This window comes from Phytophthora sojae, assembly GCF_000149755.1.
Source record: "Phytophthora sojae unplaced genomic scaffold PHYSOscaffold_2, whole genome shotgun sequence".
Classification (NCBI taxonomy): Eukaryota; Oomycota; class Peronosporomycetes; order Peronosporales; family Peronosporaceae; genus Phytophthora; species Phytophthora sojae.
This window is the reverse complement of record NW_009258116.1, coordinates 5,070,307-5,083,000: the sequence shown is the minus strand read 5'-3', so window position 1 is coordinate 5,083,000 and position 12,694 is coordinate 5,070,307. Positions and strand designations below refer to the sequence as shown.

Genomic DNA, 12,694 nt, shown 5'->3' with positions numbered 1-12,694 from the left:
TTTAGCTCTTGCGTGGCTCTGCTCGCTGAAGAATTCCCCGGGGTTTTGACGCAGAGTGGGGTTGCTGATCTCGTTCCTCAGCTCGTTTCCTCTTGGCGCGAATGCTTTGTGCATGACTCATGACTTGGCGCTCGGTTCTCGTTCCAACTTGTTCCGCTATAAGTTTCCACGATCCGTACCGATACTCCTCGAGTCCTGCACAGTATCGCTCGTGTTCGTCTTTACTCCACGCTCCACTGTTTTCTTCGGCTGTCGGGTTACTGGTGCAGTCTCCGTCACGCTTTCGTACCAGTCGATTTCCGCAGCAGCTTGGCGAGCGGTTCTCATAATCGAATCATCGTCTTCGTCTGCTTCGAGAGCCCCGGAATCGATCGAAGGACGAGGCTGCGGTGGTGCATGAAGATACTCGGGCGATGCTCGACGGTAAACTCCACGGCGATGCACGGATGGTGCGGACCCGTAGAGAGGTCGTTGTTGAAGTGGTGCTGGGCTTTGACTCTCTACTCGTCCGAAAGCGGGACCTCGTATCGACACAGGCGCAAACCCGTAAAAGGCTGTGTCCACTCGCTCATCTTTCGACGGGCCAGATCATTGGTAGGTAAGTCTGCACCCAGCTCTATCTCCGCGGCGTAGTAGTTGTGTCGGCGTAGACACCGGAAAGACAGAGCGTCAACGCACCATCTCAAGGTCCGTCTCAGCCACTTCCTCACTCGATGGCGTCTCACAGGAGGCGGAGGGGGCTCAACGTTCGCTGGAGGAGCCATTTCCTCAGTCTCAACTTTGATTTCATCCCGTGGCTGCTCAGCGTCAGAGCGGGAAACGTTGGCCCAGTATCTTTCTTCCACTTCGCGATCTTCTTGCTCTGCTCGCTGTCGTCTGGCCACGACGCGTTGATACTTGCCACTTTGCCAGCACTTGGTGCCGTAGCTCTCCACTTGCGCCGCTGTTTTTTGTCTGTATGAGTTCCGCGATCCCCAAGGTATACTGTCGCCCGTTAAAGTGAGTGGAGTCACAACCTGACCTTAAACTACAAGGGGCACTCGCGCGTTGGCTCTCGCCTGAGGACTTAGCGACGGCACTTTGGGGGGCCCGCTCCTCTCTCGCTTCGCTCGGGGAGCGCCGCTGTGCGGCCTACCCCACCCCCTCGTACCTTACGCTGAGTCCTCGGCTGCTCGTAGCTTCGTCTCGAACGCTAAGTGTTCTTTCAGCGTCCAGGACAAGTCGACCGGAGACGAGTACGGTCGGTTCATCTCCAGAGCTTCCAGGATGTCCACCATGTCGGGTGCCACCACCTTTGGCTGCTTTCCCTGCGCTACCAACACCCACGTTCCATCGCTCCTTCGTCTCCACGCGCTCATGGCGTCCGTCTATCGTAATTTCAGGACTCAACTTATGCGTGTCCGAGACCTCAAGTGAACCCATTGAGCCGATCACTGTCTCTATGAGTTGCCACAATTCCAATTACACAATACTTTACTAGGATACATGAAGTTAGGATACACATTGATGCTGCTATGATAAACAAAAATGAAATAAGTTGTAAGCAGCGTTTAGAAATTGTCTCTCTGGTTGTTGCTCTACTGAGCGAGTACCATGACGTCTCAGACTTCGGGCTGGGGCAATGTGCTGTCCTGCTTGCCAAACTTGCAGTTTTCTCGCTTGGCTAGATCACTTCGACCTCTCGCCTGCCTCCACATTCCACCAGTCAGGGTTGGCCATCTTTTCCAGCCAACTCGCTACCGTCTTGGAGAGGAAGGCAGTTGCTATTGCTTTACGATACCTGTATCTGAGTAAAAGCGGTTGCCAACGGTGTGGATGTTCACTCGCTAAACGCCCACATACTGAGGGATCTTCGTAACAGCATTGACGTAAGCGGTGTATCGGATCGCATTGTCATGTTTCTTCCAGCTCTTCACCGCTCGATCCCATGCGCCCCGATCCCTATCGCGGAACATTGAGCCCTTCATTACAATCGCCGCCTCTAGCTGAGCAATCGTGGTGATATCGTACGCTGCCAACGTATCCGCGGTGCTTGCTCCAATACCGATAATATTATTGACGCTCTGCGGAGTGCTAGCGTCGATCCCAGTGATCTTCTGACGCTCGAAGTTACCAATCCGTTCTCCTGGTACGACATATATACCAGTGCAACTCGCCACGGTTCTTTCGCCACGCTCTCCAGCAGCCCAAGCTTGTCCAGCACGTGGATGACCCCAAACGCGTTCACATCACTCGACTTGGAGACCGTCATCTGAAAGAGCACGAGACGACTATCGGGGTTTGACTCCCACCACGCAACGATATCTTGTCCGTCGGCGCGCTCGGGCATAGTCGGCAAGTAAAAGGCGTTGATGGAGTCCATTGTGTTCGACTTTAGCTGGTAGTACGGCCCGCGCGTGGCCTCCAACGGAGATAAACTGTCAGTGTTAAAGCCCTCGCATGTTTCAGTCAGTTCGATTGTGATGCTCTCCAGCGCAGGCATGCCCATGTCGAGCTGAAGAGCATGCAACTGGAGCTCACAGCCCTGGCGAAGTCTTTCGTGCGCTTCGAATTGCCAAATCCACTCACGAGGCAACTGTTCATCCATGTCTTCAATAGTTTGTCGAAGCATTCGTTGGTCCTCTCGACTTGCCTGTTGCATCACCGCGGAGCATTTTTTCTCAATGAACGAAAAAGTGAACTTGGCCATCATGACGGAGCTGTATCCATAAGGGACGTAATGAAAGACACGTTGGCGCGTGCTGTCATCGTCCCAAGCCATGATCAGCGCCCGAATATCCATGGGCTTCGTGATCCCTTCAACGACTTGCACAATCCTGCGAGCAGCGCGGTCAACGGCCGGCTGCTTGCGGTTCAAACAGTGCCGAGCGACTCCACCAAACATCTCGAACCGCTTCTCAATCTCGTCGTCGTCGAACGGGAACCCAAGAGCGTGTGCAGCTTCTTGGAGCTCCTTGCACGTCCAAGGTGGCAGGTAGATGGTGGATTGAAGCTTTGCAAATCCACGCACCGAGTGGCCCCAGTAGCCCATCGTAATTTCTGTTCATCGCGGCTTGCTTGCCGCACGAAGGTAAATAGTTCACTCTCTACGAACGAAGATGCGAAGACGGTGTCCACGTTGAACCTGTCCGCCCAAGGTTCTTGATGAAAAAGAAGCTGTCGTGTGCTATGATCTTCCTCTGCCAGGATCAGCATTTGAAGGTCACGAGGCTTCGTGATCCCTTCAACAGCTTCAACAACTTCCCTCATAGCGCGGTTAACGGTGAGCTGGTCGCGGGACAAATAGTACCGAGCGATTCCACCAAGTATCTCGAATCGCTTATCGATCTCGTCATCAGTGAGCGGGTACCCCAGAACCTTGCAGCTTCCTGGAGCTCACTGCACGTCCAAGTTGGCAGGTACAAAGCGCAGTCGATCTTCAGTAAGATCTTGAGCCATGTTTTTTTCGGACTGGTGAACACGACCCCGCCAATCCTGACGTATCAAATCTGGTGGCGAACCTTCACACAGGAAAAACACCTTTTGACCCGTCACCAGCGCCTCGTTCAAGATCGAGTCAACCCGCTCTTGGTTTGTGAGTGGATTGTGTTCCTGTATCGTCACCTCCTCGGCATTACTTGTCACCTCCTCAGCATTACTTGTCACAATGGCTTTAGTCAGCTTCTCCTCCTCGTAAAAAGCGGCGAGGACAGCCACCTCTGGATAATCTTGACGGAACTTTTGGTGGAAATTTGAATGGAATGTAGTTATACCAACGCCTGTTAGGTGAACGGTATCGACAGAAAATGAGCTTTGTCTCCGTTTAGAGCAGTAGTAAGGGTTAAGTTATCTTACCTGAAGTCGCAGTCACCGTCACGCAGACGCGGAAGAGTAACTTGCAGATGATATCGTAGTACTCGAGATAGCACTTGCGGTTGTACACGCCTTCCAAGTCCGGCATGACACTTTCATGTTGAAGGACATCTGGTACAGGCTTCGTGCCTCATCGTTGTTGCTCGCGATTTTACTTTCAAAATGTTTCTCCGCTACTGCTGGATTTTGCACGACATAATGAGACTGACAGAAGATAAATGGCAGGTCAGCATAGTAGTCGCCATCCATCACTGAAGCAAAAAGTGATAACTAGCTCGTCAATGTTGATATACGCGATCCGACACTCGTCTCGAAGCGTGAAAATAGATCTTTTGATAGTCTGCAGGTATCGACTGGGAAGGTGTTCATCTGGTTGTGCATGTCTAGCAATGACGAGGCAACTATTTTCGTTCCCTGCGACCATGCCCTTCCGACATGAAGCAACGCAGCCACCAGCCCCATTCTTCAAACAAACCGCCCCATCCAAGTGCCTCAGACAACCACGATTGAGAAATGGAGAGGGCAGGAGGGACGCCCGTGGATAATCACGCTATCCAAGTCGATATTTCTCCAAGGAGTAAGCCCGCGTCAATCTTCCACAAGTACGGAGGAGTGTCCGATGCGTACGAAAACACCATGTTCGAGAACGACTTGGTCATGATTTTCCCATTGCGCGAAGGCGGCGAGATCAAGAAACCCGACGCTTTCACGGCACAGGCCTTCGTCGACTTGCTGCTGGGTAAGGACACTAAGCACAGTCGCCACCCGTTCCAACGCGTACTGCGCACCCCACGCTGTTTCCTAGACGAGCAAGGGAATGACATGGTCGTCAATCCGCGGAGAAGTGGCGCTGGGGATACGAGCCTTGAGGTCGAGCGCCAACTGCTCGAAGCCGAGTACGAGAAGTTTGTAGGCTCCACCGAGCCCACAACGGAACGCCGTTTCTGCGAGTTGGTAGCCACTGCCATTTCACGCCGGGTTCAACTAGCGTGTGGTCTCACGACTCGAATGTTCCTCAGTTGCGATGGCGACGAAATCATTATGTCAGTGAAGTCTGAGAACGACGACCTCCGCGTGGAAGCCGACCGCACGAATTACCGCCTGCAACTGAGCAACAAACCGTTCGACGACATGCTCCACCGAGACAAAATCCACGACCTGAAACGTGAGATCGGAGCTGACGGCTGGCAAAAGTCCTTGGACCATCTTCGCTCGAAGCGCGGCACTGCAAATGATACCTCGGACATTCCCGAGATGGATCCTCTGCTTGTCTCGCGTGGCGACGAGCTCCACCCCTTAACCTGCAATGCGCTTCGCCGTTGGGGACACCGGGAAGAAGCGGACGGCATGTTCTCGTTCGACGACAACCATAGTCAGACTGCGTGGAACCGTTTCTGGTCGTCAATCTTCTCGATACACCACGACCCCATGACGTACTTCGCTCCATTTGCCGACTACCGTCACGAAGCCGAGTTCCAGCCCTACTTCCGCCGCTACCCGTTGAACTGGGGTGGCAAGAAGGAGCAGACCCTGTTCACCCAGAAGGATCGCATTCGTCTCGCTTCAGGCATCGTGGATCGCCACATCAACCTGGACGCGCTGCAGGACGCGAAGTTCCTCAAGAGCCCAATGTTCGCACTCCATGACGAAGCTGCGCTGCTCGAACTGCGTGATTCGTGGGCCCAAAACGTTTGGATGCTGTATCAGCCAATCCACAAAATCCGCTACTACTTTGGGGAGAAAATCGCGCTCTACTTCGCATGGCTCGAGTTCTACACCAAGATGCTCATCTTCCCGGCGATTGCGGGTATCGTCACGATCATCTACGTCGAGGAGCGAGACGAGAAGAAAAACAACAACAACCGAGGTTATTTCCTGGTGGCCTTTGCAATCTTCGTGGTGATCTGGTCGTCGACTTTCTCCGAGTTCTGGAAGCGAAAGAACGGGTTACTAGGTGCGCTGTGGGGCTGCCACGGCTTCAACGAAGTCTTCCGCTACCGGCCACAGTTCCGGGGAACCAGAAGCCATCACCCCGTCACCGACGCGGAAGAGTTGACTTACGAAAGTCGAGCCAAACGCCACCGCTGGTTCGTCGTGTCCGCTGCAGTCGTGACTGTGATGGTCGGAATCGTCATCATCGCGCTTGTCGGCTTGTTTGTGCTGAAGCACTACATCAATGACGGCAACAACCTGCGGAACGTCGACATCAAGTACCGGACTCCACTGACGATAGCTGTGACCATCGCCAACGCCATCCAGATCATCCTTCTCAACATGGCCTACAGGCTTGTGGCAGGCATGCTAAACGACTTCGAGAACCACCGCACCGACGCCGAGTATGAAAACTACCTGGCGATCAAGGTGTTTTTGTTCCAGTTCTGCAACTCGTATGCTTCCTTCTTCTACATCGCGTTTATAAAGCGCGAGGCCGAAGGCTCTTGCTTGTACAGTGACGACTGCATGCAGGAGTTGCGGGACCAGCTTCTGATCCTGTTTCTGGTACGCATTGTGGTGGGCAACACGACCGAGGTGCTGATCCCCTTGGCGAAGAAGCAGTTCCAGATTTACTTTGAAGACAGATCTAAGGGTGACCTGAAGAAGCTCGAACGCAACTTGATCGAAACCCAAGCGAAACTGGCGCCATACGGAAGCAGCGAGGCTTTCGAGGACTACAACGAGCTGGCGATCCAATTCGGCTTCCACAACTTGTTCGTGGTGGCATTCCCACTGACACCTCTGCTCGCGCTGGTGAATAATATCATTGAGGTGCACGTGGACGCTTCCAAGCTCTGCTTCGGCTGCCGTCGTCCGTTCCCGCATCCAGCGAAGAGCATTGGCGTCTGGTTCTATATTTTCCGCTTCATGACTTACATGACCGTAGGAACGAACGCGGCGCTGATCTTGTGGACGTCGGACTTGTTCGAAAACTACAGCGGCACGGTGAAGGCTTTCAGTCTGGTCGTCGTTTGGCAAGTGGGTATCGCTATCTCGCTCTTCATCGAGCGGACGGTGCCCGATTTGCCGCACCACTTGGGGGCCCTTCTGGAACGCTATGACCACATTGTAAACGTTGTGTTCAAGAACCTGTCGGAGGGCGATACTTCGCACCTCAACGAAGTCTCGGAGAACCTCGACTTGACCATTTACCCGAATGACCAGTGGGAAGACCAGAGTGGCAACGTGAAAGCAGTGGTTGGGGTGCGCGACCAGGAGGACGAGGTGAGAGCTCCGAACCACACACTGGAGACGGTGGCGGAGTCGATCCGAAACATTGAGGAATCGACGTCTTAAGTTTCCAGGCGTTCACGCTTGCATATATCTTGCATATTCTTCATAACTGGATTTGGCGATACAGGCTAGGAATGCCGGGATAGGCTGCTAAATTCTTAATTCATTGGTTCCAATGCACACGTCACCTCTTCTTTCGCTTCAACAGTGCTGAAGGCTGGGGAGGAACCGAAAATCCAGAGCATGTAGTATAGCCTCGAGCGAGAAGTCGGTAAGTGATTGCGAGAACGGAACCTTGCACCAGTTGACCATAGTAAATTCTGCGTCAGCCGAGCATCGAAGTGGTGTTGATGCAACTGCTGCTAAAGCACCGCAAAAAGAGCGAAGCACTCGATAATCCAAACCAGCACCTATCCCATCTTGCCACACCTCAGAAAACGAGCTGGTGTCCGATTGCATATCAATCTCTTCTCGGACGCGCTTCTCCAGCAGATAGGCATTTCGTAAAGCACGGTGCTGGGCCTCAACTTTCTCCATTCCCTCGCTCGAAAAAATGTTCTCCAGACGTACTCGATGATGCTTCATGACCTTGACGAGGTCTTGGTGCCGCGTGTTGCACAAAGCATTCGGAAGAAAAGGTGGTACGTGACTTAAGTCCGCATACTCTTCGTCTTCTTTGCCTTGATCTTTGCATTCGGAGATGATTTGGTTGAGTTTAGTGAGCACCGTCAGTACGAAAGTGCTCGCCGCGTCCACCAGCGCTTGGTATGCTTCAGCCGACAAAGAGTCAACTGCGCCACTTGCAAAAGTTCCTTGGGACTTGAGGAACGTAGCAGTAGCAACTGGGTTTATGGCGAACGAGCCGATCACGATGTCCTCACAAGAAATGGAAAGGTATTCAGACGCAAGGAACGGACCCACTGCGCCCGTCATCATGGAGAGGTGGTTCATCAGGTCCACGATGTGCTGGCGATCGTGTGATAGCCCCTTGCCAGCTCGCACTTGCCGCAGTATATTATTCACACGGCATGCCACGTTCGTAACAAGCAGCGCAATCACCCACCACTCAGGCCCTGGAACGCCAATGTATTCGTGCTTCTCAATACACTCGATTACAAACGTTTGGTTCGCCACAAGCCACTGAAGAGACTTCACTGCTGAATTCCAGGATCCTTCGATCAGCTTGGGACACTTTGGTGCGTCGGGGATATGTGCACGGTGTCGGCGTAAATGACTCACCAACGCTACCAAGGTGTTCATGAACTGAGCGGTAAAAACCGTCATACACGCCTCGCCCATTAGCTGGTTTAGTTTGATTTCAAGCCTGCAGTCACCAAATATTGGGGCTCCACACTCTGCAGCCAAGCGGTTGATAATCTCTTGCGTACAAGCACGCACTTTCCTCCCGCCTTCATTCGCGCTGCTAACTCCAATCAGCTTCATCTTCCAGCTCCGAATAACTACATCCAGATACTGTACCACGAGCTCCCCGCTCTCCTCAGCAGCATCGACATCCTGAATCACGACTCCAACCAAGTGTATACTGTGGATCTCCCCCTTATTCTCAAACTGCACGCGCACGTCCAGGAAGGGCGACCCAGCCGTCTTGCAACACTCCAGTACAACAGCGAACGCCCACACCTCTCCACTCGCCAGAAAGTCCTTCAGCTTCTGCAAATTCACCGCGCACGCCACGCGACAGAGGTTCTTCACGCGCTTCTCCGTCACGTCTCTGTTGGTCTGGTCCAGACCTGCAATGCCCGCCACCATGCCTCGAAACAAACCCACCGCCTGCCTGAAAGACACGCCGCCGGCCAAGAACTTGACGCACGTCTCCAGCTCCAGCTTACTCTCCACCGTGACTGTGTATCTAGTGTCGTTCTCATCCACGTCCATCACCTGGTCCTCGTCGTCCGAGTCCAGCTCAATCCTCTGCATCTCAAAGCCCGAGAACTCGGCGTCGTCGCCTCTATCGGGACCCAGAGCTCTCACCAAGTCGTCAACAATGTCCTTGTCCACTAAGAATGTCCCCGACTGCTTCACGGCAGCTGCGACGGTCGCGTTCAGCTCCGCGACGGGCTGCGCGGCGCAGGTCTCGGTCGTGATCTCCACTGTGTCGGACGCGACCGCGCGCGGCCGCGTGGAGATGGCTACATTGGGCGGGAAGTAGGCGCGCTTGTCCTCGTCGCTGAGCTCCTTGTACTCCGCCCAGCGCAGCGCGTGCTGCTGCTCCAGGTGGCGCCGCATGTTGTCGGGTCTCCAGGGCGGCGAGAAGCACTGCACCTTGGTCCGGGGCTTGCGGCGCCTGGCGCCCTCCGTCTCGTCGCGCGTGAAGACACGACACATAAGACACACGGCTTTAGTCGGCTGGCCCGATTCGGGGTCCCGCTCGGCCACCGCCAGCGCGTACAGCAGCGCCCAATGCGGGCGGAACTTGCGTGTCCGTCCGCCCGAAGCCATGACGGATGATGAAATGAAATGAAATGAAATGGCTGCAGTGTGTAAAGTTGGTGTGCATAGTTGTGTAAAGGTTGTGTAAATGTTGAAGTGGATTGAGGTGTGTCCGTTGGCAACGTCCGTCTAGCGGTCGCGAGGATGAAGGGGGCGGCGAAGCTGGCGCTGCTGGCTGTGAGCGGGGTGCTATATTATGCCCCGCCGAGAGGGTTGATGGTGCGGTTGGGAGGCGTGGACAAGGTGGACGAAGTGCTGGTGCTCAGGACGTGGTTGACACTGGCGGTGTCGATCCTCGCGCTGACGGGCGTTGTATCCACGCAGTTGCTAGTCGGTAGGGTGGAGTGATTGGGGTGGGGGATGAAGGAGTTATAAGTGCTGACTTGTGGGTGTTTGTTGGACAGCGTCGTGTGTGCATGGAGCTCTGCACTTCCTCCGCTCGATGGTGCCGCAGTGGGGGGAGCGACTGGAATGGGCCGCGCTTCTGGCGTTCCTGTGCGTGCTGAGGTACGCGCTGTTTCCGCCGCTGGAGTCGATGCTCGTCAAGTTTCAGATGCACAGGTGAGCTGGAAGACTACGTAGAGGGGTATCTATGGGAGTCTGACTGTTGTGCTGTATAGACGACAACTGCACGGGTTCTTCGACCGCCACGACAAGCAGTACGTCCCCTTTGTGGACAACCTGCTGGAAGACTACGCAGGACGCGAACGCCTGCTGTAACACGCATACCGCGACAGACTGGAGCAGTCAACTCGAACAGCGTAGAAAGCAATGGAGTCGTCTAAAGGCAATTGTATTAGAAAGGGACACGGAGAAATACAGGGCACAAGAGAGGAAGGAAGAATCGACACCTCCGTCCTCTTTGTCTCTCCACCACCATACGGCGCAATGAGGCAAAAAGCGAAAACTAGGTCTAAGCTTAACGGGAGTGCGTGTTGCCCTGGCCACGCTTGCCCGAGTTCTGCCACTTCGCCAGCTTGGGAACCGATATCCGATCGGCCTCGCCTGCACGGCCCATCTTGGCGGCCTTGCGCTGCGTAAACCGGGTGGCGCGCTTGGCAGCAGCCATGTCGGCCTCGGTACCGAAACCGGACTGGTCGCGCGGGGCGACGAGAGAAGCGGATCGGTTCTTGGACTTGGAGCGCATCTGAGACTTGGCACGGGCGCGCACACGCAGGTCCGAGCTCTCGGTCGCGTCCTCCATATCCACGTCCATGTCCTCGCGTTCGCGCTTGCGGCCACGGCTCTCGTCACCAGCCTTCCTTTTGGCCACCACAGCCTCAGCGTGCTTCATGTGGCTCGTATCCACGCCAAGAGCCTCCAGCTCCTTCTTCGTCTCCGTGAGCGTGCGGAGTTTAGCGCGCACCTTGCGCGACACCGTAGCGTGGTTCTTGTTCTTGTTCTGACGGTGCTCGGCAACCATGATCGCCTTCTTCTCGCGAATACGAGCGAGCTTATCCTGCTGCTCATCGTCAAGGTCACTCATCTCCTCGTCCTCATCCATGGGCGCGTTGTTGGTCATAGCCTCATCCTCCTCCTGCTCCAGAGCCTCCAGACGCTTGAGAATGTCCGGGTCCACGAAGTCGGCAATGTTCTTGCCGTTCCAGATCTCCGGGATCGCGTCCTGCGTCCAGTCGTCGTTGCGGAGCATGCCCTTGTAGTGCTCCTTGAAGTTGAACGAGTACACGCCAGCGCCGCCGTTGGCGTTCATCTTGTCCTTCTGCAGCACACGCGGCACCACGCTGTTCGGGTTCTCGCGGGCAGCAATGACACTGGCCGGGATCGTGATCTCGCGCTTCACATCGTCACGAGCCACGGGCATGGCAACACTGAGACGGTTCAGCACGTCCGCCACCTTGTTGCCCTTCACCTTGGAGTTGACACGGTGAGCCAGCAGCTCATCGCAAGCGTAGTTCCTGACGTCCATCACGTTCTCCTCCGAGTGGTTCGACATGGTGAAGAACTTGGCCTTGGTCTCATCCACGGCCGTGTTGATCATGTTCTGGTGGTGCTCAGACAGCTCCTCGAAGCGCATCTGATCGATCTTGTTGCACACCAGCACCAGCGGCTTGTTGGCAAACAGCGGGCGGATGTTCTCAAACAGACTCAACTGCTGCTCGATGGTGAAGCCGCACTGCTCCGAGATGTCCATGAAGAACAGGATCGACGCCTGCAAGTGGGCCAGCGCCGTCACGGCCTGCATTTCAATGGTGTTACGGTCCTCCAGCGCGTGGTCTAGAATACCGGGGGTATCGATCACCTGCCAGCGCAGGTACTTGTAGTCCAGGTGGCCCACGTACAGCGCCTTGGTCGTGAAAGCGTACGGCTGCACGTCCACATCGGCACGCGTGACCTTGTTCATGAAACTCGACTTACCCACGTTCGGGAAGCCCGTGACCAGCAGCGTGCGCGTGTTGGGGTCGATGGAAGGGAGACGCGACAAGTGCTTGCGCACCTCCTCGAGGTACTCGAGCGACGCCTTCTGCTTCTTGAGCAGCGTGCACATGCGACCCAGCGCGGCGCGCTTGAGCTGCTTGCAGCGGTAGAGCGAGTCGCCGTACTTGATCATGCGCACGTAGTCCTTGGCGATGTTGTCGATGAGCGCGCGCGCCGTGTTGACCTGGCCCAGCGCCAGCTTGTAGTGGTCGCGGTCGTACAGGATGTTGATGAGGTCGGCGTAGAACGGGTGCAGGTCGTCCAGGCGCGGGAAGTCATCGATGATCTGGCTGAGCTTCTCCTGGCACGTCTGCTGCGTGAACTTGACCTTGCGCATGTAGAAGGCGCGGATGCGCGAGATGGCGTACGTCGGGTGGATCACCGTCGGCGTCTTGCGCTGCGTGCGCGTGAGCACGATGTCGATGAAGTCATTGGCCGTCGGCACCGTCTGGATCTTCTTAAAGTTGTACACCACCATCGTGACCAAGTGACGGACAGCTAAGCGCAGGCAAGCGGGTAACAAGGCAATCAAGCGAGGGCTCTTGGGCGACCGGTGTCAATCAACGAGTGGAGCTTCCCACAGCCTTTCACACACGGCGTTTGGTTGGTTCTCGCCTTCGCAGGCCGAGTGTACCGTCGAAACGGTACAGTTGAAAACAAAATGTGGTGTGCACGTGCCACACGAGTTTCAAAGGCAGCTGTAGCCATCTTCTTAGGCCGTACCGCC

At 55.2% G+C, this 12,694-nt stretch overlaps 7 protein-coding genes across 7 annotated transcripts; 2 read left to right on the top strand and 5 right to left on the bottom strand.

Annotated features, from left to right (window-relative positions):
• Positions 1-1,151: 1,151 nt before the first annotated feature.
• On the bottom strand, positions 1,152-3,031 carry PHYSODRAFT_260121 (hypothetical protein; the record flags this gene model as incomplete). The annotated part of the gene is made up of 2 exons (XM_009521359.1): positions 1,152-1,367; positions 2,114-3,031. The coding sequence occupies 2 exons, from the start codon at positions 3,029-3,031 to the stop codon at positions 1,152-1,154; spliced, it is 1,134 nt and encodes a 377-aa protein (XP_009519654.1).
• Positions 3,032-3,375: 344 nt separating this feature from the next.
• Positions 3,376-3,940, bottom strand: PHYSODRAFT_296479 (hypothetical protein; the record flags this gene model as incomplete). Its single annotated transcript, XM_009521358.1, has 2 exons — positions 3,376-3,758; positions 3,835-3,940. 2 exons carry the CDS (start codon positions 3,938-3,940, stop codon positions 3,376-3,378), a joined length of 489 nt encoding a protein of 162 aa, XP_009519653.1.
• A 425-nt stretch (positions 3,941-4,365) lies between these two features.
• Positions 4,366-7,143, top strand: PHYSODRAFT_479996 (hypothetical protein; the record flags this gene model as incomplete). The annotated part of the gene is made up of 1 exon (XM_009521357.1): positions 4,366-7,143. One exon carries the CDS (start codon positions 4,366-4,368, stop codon positions 7,141-7,143), a length of 2,778 nt encoding a protein of 925 aa, XP_009519652.1.
• Positions 7,144-7,281: 138 nt separating this feature from the next.
• PHYSODRAFT_485971 (hypothetical protein) lies at positions 7,282-8,976 on the bottom strand (the record flags this gene model as incomplete). The annotated part of the gene is made up of 1 exon (XM_009521356.1): positions 7,282-8,976. The coding sequence occupies one exon, from the start codon at positions 8,974-8,976 to the stop codon at positions 7,282-7,284; it is 1,695 nt and encodes a 564-aa protein (XP_009519651.1).
• A 234-nt stretch (positions 8,977-9,210) lies between these two features.
• Positions 9,211-9,540, bottom strand: PHYSODRAFT_486551 (hypothetical protein; the record flags this gene model as incomplete). The annotated part of the gene is made up of 1 exon (XM_009521355.1): positions 9,211-9,540. A coding segment is annotated over one exon (330 nt), but the record flags the coding sequence as incomplete, so codon positions are not given.
• A 135-nt stretch (positions 9,541-9,675) lies between these two features.
• On the top strand, positions 9,676-10,251 carry PHYSODRAFT_325485 (hypothetical protein; the record flags this gene model as incomplete). The annotated part of the gene is made up of 3 exons (XM_009521354.1): positions 9,676-9,865; positions 9,936-10,092; positions 10,152-10,251. 3 exons carry the CDS (start codon positions 9,676-9,678, stop codon positions 10,249-10,251), a joined length of 447 nt encoding a protein of 148 aa, XP_009519649.1.
• A 79-nt stretch (positions 10,252-10,330) lies between these two features.
• Positions 10,331-12,445, bottom strand: PHYSODRAFT_359251 (hypothetical protein; the record flags this gene model as incomplete). The annotated part of the gene is made up of 1 exon (XM_009521353.1): positions 10,331-12,445. The coding sequence occupies one exon, from the start codon at positions 12,443-12,445 to the stop codon at positions 10,451-10,453; it is 1,995 nt and encodes a 664-aa protein (XP_009519648.1). The 3' UTR covers positions 10,331-10,450.
• Positions 12,446-12,694: the final 249 nt, after the last annotated feature.